At 41.0% G+C, this 19,199-nt stretch overlaps 1 protein-coding gene across 1 annotated transcript in view; it reads right to left on the reverse strand.

The window, feature by feature from the left end:
* The window catches only part of nom1 (nucleolar protein with MIF4G domain 1), a 93,994-nt gene that overhangs the window by 62,768 nt on the left and 12,027 nt on the right, over nucleotides 1-19,199 (reverse strand). Inside the window, exons 2-4 of the mRNA XM_068015008.1 lie at nucleotides 13,469-13,605; nucleotides 7,946-8,141; nucleotides 6,022-6,345 (exon numbers count right to left, since the gene is read on the reverse strand). Of these exons, the coding sequence (XP_067871109.1) occupies nucleotides 6,022-6,345; nucleotides 7,946-8,141; nucleotides 13,469-13,605 (657 nt within the window). The remainder of the gene's footprint in view (nucleotides 1-6,021; nucleotides 6,346-7,945; nucleotides 8,142-13,468; nucleotides 13,606-19,199) is intronic.

Genomic DNA, 19,199 nt, shown 5'->3' on the forward strand with positions numbered 1-19,199 from the left:
GTGACCTGTGAAGTGATGGGACTGAATTGACAGTGCGTTGCTCCTGCCTCACTCATAACATTGCTAAGAATAGCAGTAAGCCTGAGGATTAGGAGCATTTTAGAAACCAGCAAAGGGTGATAAAAAGGGAAAAACTGAATGAAAGTAAATGAGACAATTATAAAAAGAGATTTAAGAGCTTTTACAAGCAAAGGAGAGTAGCTAAAGTAAACATTTGCCCCTTAGAAACACAGACATGAGATATTATCATCTGGAATGAGGAAATGGCACATATGTTGAATAAGTATTTTGTGTATGTGTTCACAGTAGAAGACACAAATTACATACCAGAAGTAGAGGGCAACAAAGGGACTACTAAGAGGAGTGAGGAACTTAAGGTAATTAATATCTGCAGAGAAAAAGTATTAGAGAAACTTGAGAGACTAAAAGCCAACAAATCCCCAGAAGCTGATGGTCTGCATCCTTCTGTTCTAAAAGAGATAGCTACAGAGATAGTGGATGCACAGGTTATGATTTTCCAACATTCCCCAGATTCCAGAATGGTCCCAGCAGATTGGAAGTCAGAAAATCTAACACTGCTATTCCAGAAAGGAGGGAGAGAGAAAACAGGGAACTACAGGCCAATTAGCCTGACAGTCAGTCAGTCATTGGGAAAACGTTGGAATCTATTATTAAGGAAGTCTAAACAATAAAGTTTGAACATAATTTGATCAGACAAAGTCAACAAGGGATATTGTATTTGACAATTTAGAGCTTTTTGAGGATGTAACTAGCCGGGTAGATAAAGCGGAACCTGTAGATGTAGGATACTTGGATTTTCAAAAGGCAATCGATAAGGTGCCGCACAAAAGGCTCATGTACAAGATAAGAGAGCATGGGGTTGGGGGTAATATATTAACATGGCCAGAGGATTAGTTAACAGACAGGAAGCAGAGAGTAGCGATAAACGGGGCATTTTCAAGTTGGCAGGCTGTAACTGGTGGAGTGCTGCAAGGATCAGTGCTGCAGCCTCAGCTATTTACAATCTGTATTAATGACTTAGACAAAGACACAGAGTAAAATATCTAAGTTTTCTAACAATACAAAGCTAGGCAGGAATGTAAGCTGTGAGGAGGCCACAGAGGCTTCAAGAAGATGGTACGATCACTTGGTTCATGGTTTGTATTAACTTTCTAGATGTAACTTTTAATTTGGAAATTGATTTTTTTTTAAAATACAAGACAAACGAAAATACCTGGTTTGAGAAGCTGGCAAACAAACCTAGGATGGTTACAAATCAAAGGGTAGCCCATGTTTATTTAGTAAGGTCATAATGGGAAGTGTAAAGACCCTAGACAATGGGAACCCCTCTTAACTTGTTCATGTAGATGGTGTGTCTGCAGCTACCTCAGTCAGGATTTTAAATTATTTTATATGATTTCCCAGTACCAAGAGAAGATTTGGATTTGGAAATAATTACTCTAAATTGCTATCTGGGACATCCCACATGTACCTCATTGCTATGGAGATATATGATGCAGGAGGTGCCTGTTGGGTTTTTGATCTGTGTGCTTGCAGACACAATCAGTTAGGTGGCCTTTGGACAAGCAGTTAGTTGCCCTTTGAAAAAGCAGTTGGCTTTTGGAAGTCAGCTGGACTCAGGAGCAAAGAGGCCATCAGGAACCACGGGAGTTTCTGTTCTGAGGCAGGCCCATGCTCAAGCTGGGAAGTCCAGATTCGGAAGGTGATCTTATACAGAGTCAGAGTCATTTACGTCACAGAAGGAGGCCATTCAGCCCATCGCGTCCACGCTGGAAGACAGCTTAGAAATTAAGGAAATCGAAGTGAATTCCGAAGAGCTATGTTATACTTTGGATTGGTCCCGGGAGAAGTGAACAAACCACCAAGATCCTGGAGGTATAGGGGAGTTTTTGGGATGGAACTGACAGCATACGACTTCATATTCTGTTAAAACTATAGGTTTAAAATATAAATGTTTCCAAATTGTAGCGTTAAGTTAGTAGTGTTTTGCTTTGTTTAACTCTTGTACGGTGAAGTTTTTGTTTAAAATGTGATATCTTGTGGCATAATTCTTTCAGTAATAACTGGGAATTTGACTTTCTCTTTTTAAAGGTTAACAGTCCCTAACCAGATCGTAATAAGATATAGACAAGTTAAGTGAGTGGGCAAAAAGCTGGCAGATGGAGCATCATGTGGGGAAGTGTGAGTTATTCATTTTGGTCGTAAGATCAGAAAAGACGTGAAACTTCAAAATGTTGATGTTCAGACAGTCTTAGGTGTATTCTTACAAGGAAATACACAAAGTGAGCATGCAGGGTACAGCATGCAATTAGGAAAGCAAATGGTACGTTAGCCTTTATTACAAGGAGTTTAAAAAAATTCTCTCATGGGATGTGGGTGTTGCTGACAAGGCCAGCATTTGCTGCCCATCCCTAATTGCCCTTGACAACTGAATGGCTTGCTAGGCCATTTCAGAGGGCAGTTAAGAGTCAACCACATTGCTGTGGGTCTGAGCATACGAACTAGGAGCAAGAGCAGGCTATTTGGCCCTGAGCCTGCTCCACCATTCTATAAGATTATGGCTGATCTGTTTGTGGACCCAACTCCAATTTCCTGCCTATCCTTGATACCCTTTGACTCCCTTGTTCGTCAAGAATCTGTCTATCTCTGCCTTAAAAATATTCAATGACCCTGCCACCACCGCTCTCCAGGGAAGAGAGTTCCACACACTCTTGACCCTCAGAGAGAAAATTTCTCGTCTGTCTTAAATGGGAGACCCCTTATTTTTAAACTGTGCTCCTTAATTTTAGTCTCTCCCCCAATATCCTTTCAACATCCACCCTGTCAAGTCCCCTCAGGATCTTGTGTTTCAATAAGATCACCTCCCATCCTTCTAAGCTCCACTTCAACCTATCTTCATACGATAACCCTCTCATTCCAGGAATCAGTCGAGTGAACCTTATCTGAACTGCTTCCAATGCAGTTATATCCTTTCTTAAGTAAGGAGACCAAAACTGTACACAATACTCTAGATGTGGTCTCACCAATGCCCCGTACGACTGTAGCAAAACATCGCTACTTTTATATTCTAACCAGAAAGCAACAGTCAAAGGAGACATAGAGAGGATGTTTCCTCTTGTGGGGCAATCTAGGTCATAGTTTTAGGATAAGGGGCAGCAGATTTAAAACAGAGATGAGGAGAAATTACTTCTCTCAAAAGGTCGTGAATCTGTGGAATTCACTACCCCAGAGTGCGGTGGATGCCGGGACATTGGGTAAATTTAAGGAGGAGATAGACAGATTTTTAATGAGAAATGGGTTGAAGGGTTATAGAGAACGGGCAGGAAAGTGGAGTTGAGGCCAAGATGAGATCAGCCACGATCGTATTGAATGGCAGAGCAGGCTCAAGGGGCTGAATTGCCTACTCCTGCTCCTAGTTTTTATATTCCATTCGCTTACAATAAACAACAACTTTGCATTTGCCTTCTTAATCACTTGCTGTACCTGCATAATGACATTCTGTGGTTTGTGTGCTCGGACACCCAGACCCTTCTGCATCTCAGAGTTCTGCAATCTCTCTCCATTTAAATAGTATGTTGCTGTTCTATTTTTTCCAGTCTAAGTGGACAAGTTCACACTTTCCCAAATTATACTCCATCTGCCAAATCTTAGCCCACTCACTTAACCTATCTATATCCCTTTGCAGACTCCTTATGTCCTCTTCATAACTTACTCTTCTACCTATCTTGGTGTCATCAGCAAATTTAGCAACCATACATGCTGTCCCTTCATCCAAGTCATTGATATAGATTGCAAACAGTTGAGGCCCCAGCACTGATCCCGATGGCACTCCACTAGTTACAGCCTGCCTACCTGAAAACGACCCATTTATGCCTACTCTGTTCCCTGAAAGCTAACCAATCCTTTATCCATGCTAACATGTTAGCCCCTACACCATGAGCTCTTATTTTGTTTAGTAACCTTTGATGTGGCAACTTGTCAAATGCCTTCTGGAAATCCAAGTGTACCACATCCACAGGTTCCCCGTTACTTCCTCAAAGAACTTGAATAAATTAGTTAAATATCATTTCCCCTTCACAAAACCATATTGACTGTCTGACCCTAAGACAGATGTTAAGCTAACTAGCCTGTAGTTTCCTGCTTTCTGTCTTCCTCCTTTCCTGAATAGCAGAGTTACATTTGCTATTTTCCAATCTGATGGAACCTTTCCAGAATCTAGGGAATTTTGGAAAATTAAAACCAATGCATCCACTATCTCAGCAGCCACTTCTTTGCCAGTTCTGATGAAAGGTCACAGACCTGAAATGTTAACTTTGCTTCTCCCTCCACAGATACTGCCAGACCTGCTGACTAATTCCAGCACTTTTTGTTTTTATTTCAGATTTCCAGCATCTGCAGTGTTTTGCATTTACTTCTTTTAAGACCCTAGGCAAAGTCCATTAGGACCTGGGGACTTGTCAGCTTTTGGTTCTAGTAATTTTCTCAGTACCTTTTCCCTGGTGATGGTAATCGTTTCAAGTTCCTCCCTCCCTTTCAACTCGATTCATAGTTACTTCTGGGATGTTATTTGTATCCTCTACAGAGAAGACAGATGAAAAAAATCTGTTCAATTCCTTTGCCATTTCCTTACCTTCCATTAACTCTCCAGACTCACTCTCTAGAGGACCAACACTCACTCTACTTACTCTTCCTTTCACATGTAGGCCAGACCAGGTAAGGACGGCAGATTTCCTTCCCTAAAGGACATGAGTGAACCAAGTGGGTTTTTATGACAATCGATGATAGCTTCAAGGCACCATTACTGGGACTAGCTTTCAATTCCATATTTTCTGTTAATTAATTGAATTTAAATTCTACCAGCTGCTGTGGTGAGATTTGAACCCATGTCACCAGGAAAATAACCTGGGCCTCTGGATTACTAGTCCAGTGACATTACCACTATACCACCATCTCCCTTCTAGCTGGTCTGAAGCCAAAGTGTAATGAGTACCACCACCTGCGCAAGGTCTTGGACTGCTTATCTAAATGCAAGTTGCATGGCTTCACACTCTTGTGGCTACTGGAAGGGGTTGGAGTTTGGGTATTCTGTGCTAAGTGGCTCACTACATGACTCCCCAAAGCCTCTCCACTAGCTGCAAGACACAAGTGAGGAATGTGTTGGAATACTCTCAACTTGCCTCGACGAGTGCAGCTTCCTCAACAAACAATAAGCTTCACTACAGGATACAACAATTCAACTGACTGACACTTCACCCACTAGCCTAAAAAAGACATCCTTCACGATTGTGGCTGCAGTTTGTATTATCTACAGGATGAACTGTAGCAACTCACTAAAGCTTCAATGGCAGCACCTCTGGAACCCACGACTTTCACTAACTAGGACAAGTGCAGCACGTGCACGGGTAACACCATTGCTTTTAAGTTCCCCTCCGAGTCACCACCATCCTAACTCGGACATATATCATCATTCTTTCATTGTTGTTGTCCCCGAACTGTCAAACCCTAACAGCATTGTGGGAGCACTGTCACCACAAGGAAATCAACGGTTCAAGAAAAAAGTTCACCATCACTTTCGACAGCCACTAAGGATGAACAACAAATGCTGGCCTTTCTCAAGACAGCTATATCTTGAGAATTAATTTTTAAAAAGTTGTCAATTCTTAAAGGCAGCTTCCAGTATAGGATATTTCAGTTCAAGTAATCTCTGGTCAGATACACTATAGTCAAATGCAGAAGAAAAAGCTCCACTCCTGTACCCAATAAAGCTCCTCAATTTCATCCCAGGAGAGCAACCCCTAATATATTAATGTGAATCATTACTTCCAATTCTAATGGATGCCTCTTCAAATAGTACAGCTGAATCATGAACTAATGCAAAGAACTGCAGAGTGAAACCTATACTTCACAGTTCCATGGCACAGAAAATACTGTCACCAGAATACAATTTAAAATCCCCAATCTCAAAAATGAATTCCAAACTGAATTTGAAATCTGTCTTACCCTAGTCTGGTCCTGAAATTGTTTACCAACACTATTAGCTTTGTTTTGGGCCTCCATGATCAAATCCCTCAATGCCACAGCATCATCCTTCCGAAGGGTAAATCCCACATGCTTCAGTAAAAGGAGGATTAGCTCAATGTCTTTCTCCTTGAAGATGCTTGTGAATTTCTTCAGAATATCGAACACCAACACAGAGTGTATCACATGGAAGTTGTAGAAGTGTGCAATCAAACTAATTAAATTATCACATTCTTTTGTTTCACTGTCAGTCCTAGAGTGCTCATCAAATTGCTTCACTATTACCTCCAAAACATGTGCTCCAACCTGCAAAGCAAAAGGCATTAATCAGTAATTCTAACATATAGTAATTACATTGTGAACTATAACTCTGAAAATTCATGGTATCAAACTTGCAATTCTATATAGTGTCTTTCACACCTTCAGTAAGACCCAAAGCCTCCAATCAAATACTTTTGAAGGGTTTTGCTGTCTGAGAACTAAAAGATAAACACCTTAGCAGAATTCCAGAGAGCAGATAGAGGGCAGAGAAAACAACAGTGCCATGAATCCTAGACAAGACACCTGGGTGCCAAGGCCACCATGTTTCTCTTGCTTTAGTCAAGCTTGGTATTTGAGTGCTTATGAGCTGAGAGGCGCCTGAACATGGGAAGCCAGAGATCTTGAGAGTTTGTCCAGGCTTTGGTGGGATGATGGATAAATGACATCTTTTGTAATTGGGCCTTTCAAACAATAGCAAAGTAATGATTGGGTTAAATCAGTCTCCAAAGGCTACGACTGTGCAAAGGAAGTGTAAAAGGAGATTCCCTGAACACAGAAATGGTAGAGGTTTTACATGCTACATTGATTGATGCGACAGTACCTGGGGCATGACGATAGGGTGGTTACATGGAAATTGCACTTCTACCCATGGCATAATCTTAATGCTGTTGTGCTTTGATATGACTGCTCAGATATAAGCATGTGTCAAGTCCTGCTTATACTGAACAAAATATAACCATTGTCACTAATAAGGGTCATTACTTTGAATCATCTCACAACTTGAGAATTAGGGGTTAAAGGGTTAATTGATTCTGGTAGTCCAAATTCCAACAATGTGGTTGTATATCCATTGTACCTCAATCAATCTTACCAAATAGAACTGTTATTTGTATACTCATTCACTTAAAACCTTTACTAACCCATCTAAATGAGAAATTCCATAGATGGTGCTTGGAGACAAGAATGCTAACAGAAATGTTTTGACCACTTTGCAACCCAAAATTCTGTGGTAGCCAAGAACTGACTTCAATAGCGGTGTGCTCAAGAAGTCTGGATACAAAATTAAGAGATGCCATCTGTACACAAACATATTTACGTCTGTGTTTATATAAACATAATTCGTAGATCTGATTTGCCACTCCTTAGATTTCATCAGTAATAGAGTCATAGAGTCGGACAGCATAGAAACAGGCAATTACAAACCAATTTCATAGAACAATGGCTCAGAATAATCAAAATTACCTCAGATTGCAGTTTAAAAAAAAAAAGTGTTTAAAAGAGGGGTAAAATGAGTTGCTGTTCAGCAGCTTTAAGTTTACAGCCAAAATGAGATTTATGCAGAAAATTCTGGAAATACTCAGCAAGTCTGGCAGCGTCTGTCAGACCTGCTGAGTAATACCAACATTTTCTGTTTTTATTTCAGATTTACAGCATCCACAGTACTTTGCTTTTGAGATTTATGCATCTGTTCTACCAATTATGGTAGTAATACTGATAATTTAATTTTCCAACATACAGATTTGCAGTAAGCAATCAGCCTTACTGCCAAACACAAAATTAAAAATGCCAGCAACATAAATATCGCAAGCTTAAAAACAGCTATTTATTTGACCGCTTTGATAAGCGACTTGAGTAATGATGTTACCTCAATTCCAACGTTGTGATGAAGAATGCTGATTAACAGAACATGCTCCATCATCAGCCTGTTAGGCATCAAGGCTGGAGTGACACAGGCCGCCAGGAGGACATCCGTTAGAGTATCATTCATGTCTTTCCGGCTGTTTGTCATGTAAAACTCTTCAAGCTGACTACTAATGGAGGCCATATTAGGTTCACTCAATCTAATACCAGAGAAAAAGGTTAATTAAGATTCACGTTTGAAGTAATGGTTACTTGAAAGCATCATTTACCTAATTATCCATTCCAAATATTGACTATATAATGCAGGATTTTACTGGTGGGCTTAATACTACACACACTATACAAATGCTCCTTACGATAATTATACATTAGATGCTTAGCTTTTTAAATTACTGAGGGATGCCACTAATTTTATCTTTTTTATACTGAGAAATGAGATGAAGGGTCAAGGTTCACAAGGCAGGACACCATCAAGATTGAAAAGAGTAAAAGAAGGCAAGATAACTCATTACATGGTAGACCAAAAGCCAAATACTGTGGATGCTGGAAGTCAGAAATAAAAATAGAAAATGCTAGAATACTCAACAGGTCAGGCAGCATCTGTGGACTGAGAAATCGAGTTAATGTTTCAGGTCAATGACCTTTCATTGGAACTGGAGGTTAGAGATTCAACATTTTATAAGCAACTACAGAGCCTGGGGAAATGTGTGGATGAGGTGGGGAGGAAAGAAAAAAAAGGGATGATGATGCAAAGCAAAAGCGGGTGACAAACGTTAGCCAGGATACTAGGAGAACTTGATCTCCTACAAATAGTGCCGTGGGATCTTTTAAATCTCCCCAAGAAGGCCGATGGAGCTTCAGTTTAACATCTCATCTGAAAGAAACCACCTCTGACAATACAGCTTGGAAGTATTAGCTCATTTCCTGCAGTGAAATTTTACTGCATGAAGGGTGCAAAGGTGGTTTACCAGGATGTTACCAGGGATAACGGACTTCAGTTGGGACAAGTTGAAAAAGTTAGAACTGTTCTCCTTGAAATATGCTAAGTTAAGAGATGACCTAATTGAGGTATCCAAGATGATGAGAGGTTTTGATAGAGTAGATAGGGAAAAATTATTTCCTCTGGTCACTGAGTTAACAACTGGAGGTCATAGATTCAAAATCATCTGCAAAAGATGTAGCAGGGAGAGGAGGAGAAACTTTTTTTTTTACTTGCGCTTCACTTTCATATTTTGTGTGGGATCTACAATGGTGAAAGCTGATTTCATAAATAATTTTAAAAGGGAGATGGACAGGTACTTGAAAATGAGGAACACTCACTGTTGTGAACAAAAAGCAGGGATGTGGGACTAAGCACGACTGCTATTTCAAAGAGCCAACAAAGGCACGATGGGGTTGAATGGCCTCCTTCTGTGCTCTAAGAATTTGTGATTTTGTGAACTTCTAACTCAGATGGGAATACTACTACTGAGGCAGCTGAATTTCAGAAACTATGTTATCCCTCCATTGAAAAGCACGGAGATCATTAAGATACATCTATGCAACCACGATGTTGGGGGAGGGAAGAAATGGAAGATATCTCACAGAAATGGCCAGTTGGAATAGGTGTCATATGCAAGTTTAAAAAAAATTTTCAATGGGATGTGACCATCGCTGGCAATTGTCGCCCATCCCTAATTGCCCTTGGGAAGGTGATGGCGAGCTGTCTTCTTCAATCGCTGCAGTTCATGTGGTGCAAGCACACCCACAGTGCAGTTAGGAAGGGAATTCCAGGTTTTTGCCCCAGCAACAGCGAAGGAACGGCATGTTACAACTAAGTTTCTGTTTTTGCAACTATTAAAATTGGTCTAAAGTATTTCTAACCCAGTGTGCGACAGTTTAGGATATCTTAAATGAGCAGTTCTCATTTTCTGCAGTTCTGGTATAAGCTCCCCATAAGTGAACCTTGCATTCCAAGCACTGAGCAGCTAGCGTCTGCATTTTTTGCAGCCAAATAAATCTCATACTCTCAGGACTAACATGGATCAAGTTCACCTATTTACTGGAACACTTACTTGACTTTTAGACAGTATTGAAGGAGGAAATACCAACATACGCAAGCTTGTTTTATTTAGTCTCCAAATTGAATTATTGAACTTATTCATAAGCCTATATAAAAACAGTTTTTCACAATAAGTCACCACTTATCTATCAGACCTTGAATTATGCACTCTTCATTCAGCAGTAAACAATACAACTTCTTTTGAATCACAAATCTCAAATTAAAAGATCACAGTAAACTCTTAGACATAAAAATATAACTACAAATTTTACAGCATCTTGTTTTCTCAGCTCAAGCAATGTTCCAAATTGAACTGAATAAGTGTAATACACATGGCCCTTCTGGCTTGATTAGCAAATCAAACCATTCTGCATGACAGAACCTCACACTTTCTTCCAGATTGGCCTTTCCCAATCTCAATAATCCTGAAAACTTTTGCAACACTGAAACCAGTCAATTTGATATAAAGTTACTGCTCTTTAAAGATTATATTTGTCACATTTTAGAAGAATTCAAATATTTACAATCATACAAGTTAAATAACGGAAAATTTTGAAAACATTCAGGGTAGGAAGCATCAGTGGGGATAGGAAGGTGGGGTTAACACATCGTCGATGACCTTTTGTTTTTTATTCTTTTATGGGATGTGGGTGTCGCTGCTGCCCATCCCTAATTTCCCTTGACAATTGAGTAGTTTGCTAGGCCATCTAAGAGAGTAGTTAAGAGTCAACCACATTGGTGTGGGTCTGGAGTCACATGTAGACCAGACCAGGTAACGACAGCAGATTTCCTTCCCTAAAAGACATTAGTGAATCAGATGGGTTTTTATGCCAATCAATGATAGTTTTATGGCACCATTACTGAGATGAGCTTTCAATTCCAGATTTCTATTAGTTAATTGAATTTAAATTCCACCAGCTGCCATGGTGGGATTTGAAACCATTAGCCTGGGCCTCCGGTTTTTAAAAAATTCATTCCTGGGCTATGGGCGTCACTGGCTAGACCAGCATTTATTGCCCATCCCTAATTGCCCTTGAGAAGGTAGTGGTGAGCTGCGTTCAAGAACCACTGCAGTCCATGTGGGGTAGATACACCCACAGTGCTGTTAGGAAGGGAGTTCCAGGATTTTGACCCAGCGACAGCGAAGGAACGGCGATATAGTTCCGAGTCAGGATGGTGTGTGGCTTGGAGGGGAACTTGCAGGTAGTGGTGTTCCCATGCATTTGCTGCCCTTGTCCTTCTAGGTGGTAGAGGTCGCAGGTTTGTAAGATGCTGTCTAAGGAGCCTTGGTGCGTTGCTGCAGTGCATCTTGTAGATGGTACAAATGTGGAAGTGAGCAGAACGACATGGCACTATGCTAGATGGGAAATATAGCCAAGTTAGGAGTAGTCACTTTGCTGAGCTCTGATGAAATGATTTAAAGCTCGAGAAACTGCAATGAAATAGTTAAAAGTAAAGGCTGAGAGTGTGAGATCGTATAAACTTACAGGCACTGGTAATTGCAAGGACATTTATTCATTCATGACTTGATTGTGTGACTCCTTGTGGTTTGGAACAAATGGATTCCTGTGAGAGATGCTGGCCATCCCTGTGTGAGTGATGATAAGGAATGAAAGGCCACACTATCACTGTATACTGTTGCTGCTTGGTGTTACTTCATGATGTGACTTGACAGAGATTACAGGATCCCAGGACTTATGACAATTGTGGGAAGCAAAAGCAGTATCTGTGGGAATCAAAATCAGTATCTTGTTTCTAACTCCTCTTCCTTTGCTAATTGTCTTAATGTCTGTTTTCTTTTAATCTTGCTGATACAAAACGATATTTTATTAGTAACAAGTATGTATTGAGAATGGAGTGTATTGTAACCTCAGTAACAGATGTACTGCACGTCACCACGTGGGTGAAGTCGAATTGTACCGCACTGATTGGTTAAACAAGGAGGTGTAGCATGAATCTTAATGTATAAACAGTAGTACCTGTATCACAAACTTTACTTACTCTGGGGGGGGGACCCGACAGACTCTGGTGGAGTCAGTGCCGCTGTTCTCAGAGTAAGTCCGCTGGCGACTGCGCAAATAAAGTGATTGATTTTACCTACACATCCGACTCGGTATATTTACTGAACCAGACTGAAGGCAAAAAGAACTCAGATTTACACACACTGCTGCCACTGTGCGTCGGTGGTGGAGGGAGTGAATGTTTGTGGATGGTGTGCCAGTCAAGCAGGCTGCTTTGTCCTGGATGGTGCCGAGCTTCTTGAGTGTTGTTGGAGCTGCACCCATCCAGGCAAGTGGAGAGTATTCCATCACACTCCTGACTTGTGCCTTGTAGATTGTGGACAGGCTTTGGGGAGTCAGGAGGTGAGTTACTTGCCTCAGGATTCCTAGCCTCTGACCTGCTCTTGTAGCCACGGTATTTATATGGCCACGCCAGTTCAGTTTCTGGTCAATGGTAACCCTTAGGATGTTGATAGTGGGGGATTCAGCGATCGTAATGCCATTGAATGTCAAGGGGAGATGGTTAGATTCTCTCTTGTTGGAGATGGTCATTGGCTGGCACATGCGTGGCACGAATGTTACTTGCCACTTAACAGCCTAAGCCTTGATATTGTCCAGGTCTTGCTGCATTTCAACACGGACTGCTTCAGGATCTGAGGACCTGCGAATGGTGCAGCACAGTGTGCAATCATGATCGAACATCCCCACTTCTGACCTTATGATTGAAGAAAGGTCATCGATGAAGCAGCTGAAGATGGTTGGGCCTAGGACACTACCCTGAGGTACTCCTGCAGTGATGACCTGGAGATGAGATGATTGACCTCAAAAAACCACAACCATCTTCCTTTGCACTAGGTACGACTCCAACCAGTGGAGAGTTTTTCCTGAATCCCATTGACTCCAGTTTTGCTAGGGCTCCTTGATGCCATAATCAGTCAAATGCTGCCTTCATGTCAAGTGCAGTCACTCTCACCTCACCTCTTGAGTTCAGCTCTTTTGTCCATTTTTGAACCAAGGCTGAAGGCTGTAATGAGGTCAGGAGCTGAGTGGCCCTGATGGAACCCAAACCGAGCATCACTGAGTAGGTTATTGCTAAGCAAGTGCCGTTTGATAGCACTGTCGATTACCTTCCATCACATGACCGAGAGTAGACTGATGGGGCGGTAATTGGCTGGGTTGGACTTGTCCTGCTTTGTGTACAGGACATACCCTGAGCAATTTTCCACATCGCCGGATAGATGCCATCATTGCAGCTGTACTGGAACAGCTTGGCCTTTGGTGCGGCAAGTTCTGGAGCACAGGTCACTAGATACTAGTTCAGTGACATTACCACTATGCAACCGTCTCCCCCTCCCTTCTATGGTCTAGGCTCATAGTAACAATGAATGTTTTTCTCCCTCCAAAGTTTTAAGAAAATAAAGTTTTCTACAATTAACAGCAATCCAGTTTTCATTATGGCAAAAGTCGAAAGTTTTCATATTCCTACCTATTCAGAAGTCCTTTTACGGTCTTTTTCAGTCTTGCAAGTTCTTCCTTCTTCTTTGCATCCACAGTTTCAGCCACTTCACGCAAGTGTGGGGGAATATACTTCCTGGAAACAGTGCCCTCATTTGACGTTTGCTCCTAATGTAACATGATGGAATATGTTATAACTAGGTGAAATCAATTACACAGTAATTTTGTTTTTTTTTTTGAAGTGTAGGATATGGACAAATTATTCTACAATGAATAAATCTGAAGGAAGCCTATATTAGGCCTACTAGGGAGGTTAAGGATAGTATTAGATTACAAGAGGCTCATAATGTTGTGAATAGTCCTAAATTTGAAGATTGGAAGAGTTTTAGAAACCAGTAAAGGACAAGCAAAAGGTTGATAAAAAGGGAAATATTAGCATGAGAGCAAACTAGCCAGTAATACAAGTATATAAAAAGGAGTGCATTGAAAGTAAAAGTTGGTCCCTTAGAGGCAGAGACAGGAGAAATTGTCTGAGGAATGAGGAAGTGACAGTGAACAAATATTTTGTGTCTGTCTTCATATTAGAAGACAAAAATTACATACCAGAAGTAGAGGGTAACCAATGGTTTAACAGTGAGGAACTTAAGTAATTAATATCAGCAAAGAAAAAGTGTGAGAGAAACTTAAGGGACAAAATGCCAACAAATCCCAGGACCTGATGGCCTACGTCTTTAAAAGAGCCACCTGCAAAGACAGTGGATGCACTGGTTACGATTTTCCAAAATTCCCTAGTTTCTAGAATGGTTATTCAAGAAAGGAAGGAAGAGAGAAAACAGGGAACTACAGGCCAGTTAGCCTAACATCAGTCGTCAGGAAAATGCTGGAATCTATTCTTAAGGAAGTCTGAACAATGCACTTAGAAAATCATAATAAGATCAGATTCAACATGATTTTGTGAAAGGGAAATCACATTTGACAAATTAATTAGAGTTTTTTTGAGGATGTAACTAGTCGGGAAGATAAAAGTAGATATATTTGGATTTCCAAAGGACATTCGATAAGGTTTCACACAAAAGGCTAACATGCAAGATAAGGGTTCATTGAGTTGGGGGTAAAAGAATAGCATGGATAGAGGATTGGTTAATAGACAGGAAGTAAACAGTATTGATAAAAGGGCAACAAAGTGGCGGTGAATGCAGTATAATGCAGCAAAGTGTGAGGTTATTCACTTTGGTAATTAGAAAAGCAGAATTTTTTTTTAAAAAAAGGCACAAAATGTTTAAATGTTGATGTTGAGAGAGATTTGGGTGTGCTCGTATAAGTAAAGTTTGGATGCAGGTACAGCAAGCAATTAGGAAGGCAAATGGCATGTTGGCCTTTACTGTAAAGGGACTGGAGTACAAGAACAAAGAAGTCTTGCTAGAATTAGAAAGGGCTTTGGTGAGACTGCACCTGGAGTACTGTGTGCAGTTTTGTTTTTCATATCTAAGGAAAGATATACTTGCTTAGGAGGTGTTACAGCGAAGGTTCACTAGATTGGTTCCTGGGATGAGAGGGTTGTCCTATGATGAGAGGCCGAGTTAACTGGGTCTATATTCTATGGCGTTTAGAAGAATGAGAGGTGATTTCATTGAAACATACAAGATTGTGAAGGGGCTTAAGGGGGTAGACACAGAGGTTGTTTCCTCTAGCTGGGAAATCTAGGACACAGGAGCACAGCCTTAGGAAAGGGATTGATTATTTAGGACGGGGAGAGGAGAAATTTCTTAGGAAAGTTGGCAATGCTCTGAATTCTCTATCCCAGAGAGTTGTGGATGCTCCAATATTGAATATATTCATGACTGGGATAGATAATGTTTTGATGTCTCTGGGAATCAAGGGATATGAGGAGCAAGCAGGAAAGTGAAGTTGAGGCAAATGATCAGCCGTCATTGTACTGAATGGTTGAATAGGCTCGAGGGACCATATGGTCTACTTCTGCTCCTATTTCTTATGTTCTCAGAAAAGCTTATTTTAAAAGGGCTTGTAAATGTTGAATTAGATATCTATATTGCAGAATTAAATGTTACAATGGTTTTTAGGTGTTCTACTGGCTTTCCAGGTCACTTCATGAAGTTAGTGCTGTGTTTAACGTTTGAGAAAGCACTATTTAAACTGCTGGGAATTGGAGGTCTGAACTTGAATGCAAGGACACAGTTGAGGAGTTATCCCCCAGTGGCCAATTGCAACAGCCCTCAATGTAACTTGGTTCTTGCAGGCTGTGCTCGGCACTGTAAAGCTAAGGCTCTCAGATAGGTAATATAACTACAGCCTCAAACATAACTATCAGTACTAGATTTGGTAGATTTTATCAACACGAACAAATGTGCATTACTGAATTTATGCACACCTCAGCCAAACAGACTGGACCATCAGCAATAGTCTCATCAGCTAACATGACTTAAATTTGTGTGGAAATATGCCCCAAGGAGCTTTACAATACATTAAGCGCTGAAGTGATTGAAGGCTCTACCATTAACGGTATGGCAAATTAATAAAAGGTCAGGCATGTGATGTACAAAACATTTGGAAGCGGCTATCGAACTGGAGGTTTTGCAGAGGTTATAGGCCTGGAGTAACTTAGAGGTTAGAGGTCAGGTGGGCTCCACAACATTGTCGAGTGCTTCTCTGAAGCATGTGAGAAAATGGGCCTTTCACTAAACACTCAGAAAATGAAGATCCTCTTCCAACCAGCTCCCACACCACAACACCTCAACCCTTCAATCGAGATCAGCAGCGAAATCCTGAAAAATATGGAGTATTTTCCGTATCTTGGGAGCCTCCTCTCGGCAAAGGCAGACATAGACAACAAAGGTCATCATGGCCAAAGTGCTAGTTCAGCCTTCGGCCAACAGAGGAAAACAGTATTTCAGGAGTAGGATCGCAAACCAGAGTCCAAGATCATGATTTACTAGGCAGCGGTGATCCCTGCTTCCGAGACTTGGACAACATACAGCAGGCACCTCAAAGCATTGGAGAAGCCCACCAGAGGTGCCTCCACAAGATCTTCCTGTGTCAAGAAAGGCAGTTCAACACCACTGTCCTCTCACAAGCCAACCTGCACAGCACTGGGGCACTAATCACCCAAAACCAGTTCTGCTGGGTGTGACATATCAATCACATGCCTGACGCCCAAAGCAGCTGTTCTACTCAGAACTTAGTTGCGGCTAATTTTATTACATTCTAAAATCAGATCAGGACTCAACTTGAGAGTTATGGGGCAAGATTTAACTCATTCAAAACCCACAGTTAATATCAGGCCCGTGGTGTTGCTTGAGAAAATGGGACTATTTCCATTGGAGCAGCGAAGGTCAAGACCAATTTTATAAAAGTTTTTCAAATTATGAAGATTTTTATAAAATAAAGTTGGTTGGGGAATCATTGACAAGGGGCTGTCAATTTAAAAGTGTCACTGAGAAGAGGAGAGGATTGACAACAACTTACACCATGCCTTTAATGTAATAAGACATTCCAAGGTGCTTCACAGAAGCAATATAAAACAAAATATGACACCGCCACATAAGGAGATCATAAGTCAGATGACCAAAAGCTTGGTCAAAGAGGTAGGTGTTAAGGTGCGTCTTAAAGGAGAGAGGAGTAGAGAGGTGTGGGGAAGGAATTTTAGACCTTAGGGCCCAGGCACAGCCAACAATGGTGGACGATGAAAATCTGGGAATGCTCATAAGGCTAGAATTAGATGAGCGCAAATATCTCTGTTGGGCTGGAGGAGATTACGGAAGTAGGGAGGGGCGAGGCCATGGATTTAAAAACAAGGATAAGAATTTTAAGATCAAGACGTTGCTTGACCAGGAGCCAACGGAGGCCAGTGAGCACAGGAGTGATAGGTGAACGGGACTTGCTGCGAGTTAGGACATGGGCAGCAGAGTTTTGGATGATCTTATGTTTATGGATAGTAGAATGTGGGAGACCAGTCAGGAGTGCATTGGAATAGTCAAGTCTAGAGGTAACAAAGGCATGAATGGAGGGTTTCAGCAGATGACTTGAGACAGGGGTGAAGTCAGACAATGTTATGGAGGTGAAAAGTGGTCTGCGATGGCACAAATATGTGGTCGGAAGCTCGTCTCAGGGTCAAATATGACACCAAGATTACGAACAGACTGGTTTAGACTCAGACTGTTTCCAGGGAGAGGAGCGAGGTTGGTAGCTAGGGAACAGAGTTTGGAACGGGGACTGAAAGCAATGGCTGAAGTCTTCAAGGGAATGGAGTCCGGCCGGGCTTTGGCTTCCTGATGTTAAACTAGAAGAAATTCTAATTCATCCAGGCAGATAATCTGACATCGATCAGTGTAAAGGGCAAGAAGGGTGAAGAATTCCTGAAGTTTCTACAGGAGAACTTCCTTAATCATTGTTTCTAGCTCTACGAGGAAGCAATGCTGGATCTATTTCTAGGGAATTAAGTAGGGCAGAGTGTGCTGCAGTGAGAAAACATCTGGGTAAGTGATTATAATGTAATTAGTTTTAAAGTAGTTATAGAGAGGGAAAAAGAAAATGAAAGCTCAAAATACCCAACTGGAAGAGGGCTAATTTCAGTGACTTAAAAAGAGATCTAGCACAGGTGGACTGGGAACAAAGATTGGCCAAAAAAAAAAATGTAAATCATCTGTAGCAGGTCTTCAATGGAGACAAAGGTTGGGTCCAAACAAAGCAGATTCTTAAAGAGGAAAGAAGGGGCATCCAAAGCTAGAGCTTCCTGGATTCCAAAATAACTAAGTTCATGACAATTGCCAAGTGCAGAATACAGTAGAAAAATAGGCAGAATACAAAGAGTCAGGGGGAAATTGAAAAAAGATATAAGGGCAAAGAGAGAAAAGATTAATGGCTAGCAAAAGGGACAACAAAAATCTTTTCTAAACATATAAAAACTAACAGGATAGTTAAAGGAACTGTGGGGCCAATAAAGGACAAAAGGGAGAACAATCTTCTGGCAGCAGAGGGCATGACTGAGGTACTGAATGAATACTTTGCATCAGTCTTCACAAAAGAAGAGGATGAAGTTAATGAGACAGTTGAGGAGGAGGGAGTAGAAACATTGAATAGGATCCTAGGGTGTTAAAAGAAGTGGCTAGTGAGATAGTTTTCTTGTTGATGCATTAGTTTTAATTTTCCAAAATTCCCCAGATTTGGGGCAGGTTCCTTTAGGTTGGAAAATAGTGAAAATAACTCTTTTATTCAAAAAGGGAGGGAGACAGAAAGCAGGAAACTACAGGCCAGTTAGCTTAACATCTGTCTTAGGGAAAATGTTAGAAGCTATTATTAAAGATGTTATAGCAGGACATTTAGAAAAATTCAAGGTAATCAGGCAGACTCAACATGGTTTTCTGAAAGGGAAATCATGTTTAACCAATTTATTGGAGTTCTTTGAGGGAGTTACATGTGCTGTGGATAAAGGGGAACTGGTGGATGTATTGTACTTGGATTTCCAGAAGGCATTTGATAAGGTGCCACATCAAAGGTTATTGCAGAAAATAAAAGCTCATGGTGTAGGGGGCAACATATTGGCATGGATAGAAGATTGGCTAGCTAACAGGAAACAGAGAGTAGGCATAAATGGGTCATTTTCTGGTTGGCAAGATGTAATGAGTAGTGTGCCACAGGGATCTGTGCTGGGGCCTCAACCGTTTAGAATTTATATAAACAACTAAGATGAAGGGACCAAAGGTATGGTTGCTAAATTTGATGATGACACAAAGATAGGTAGGAAA

The sequence above is a fragment of the Heterodontus francisci genome, chromosome 2 (genome assembly GCF_036365525.1).
Source record: "Heterodontus francisci isolate sHetFra1 chromosome 2, sHetFra1.hap1, whole genome shotgun sequence".
Classification (NCBI taxonomy): domain Eukaryota; kingdom Metazoa; phylum Chordata; class Chondrichthyes; order Heterodontiformes; family Heterodontidae; genus Heterodontus; species Heterodontus francisci.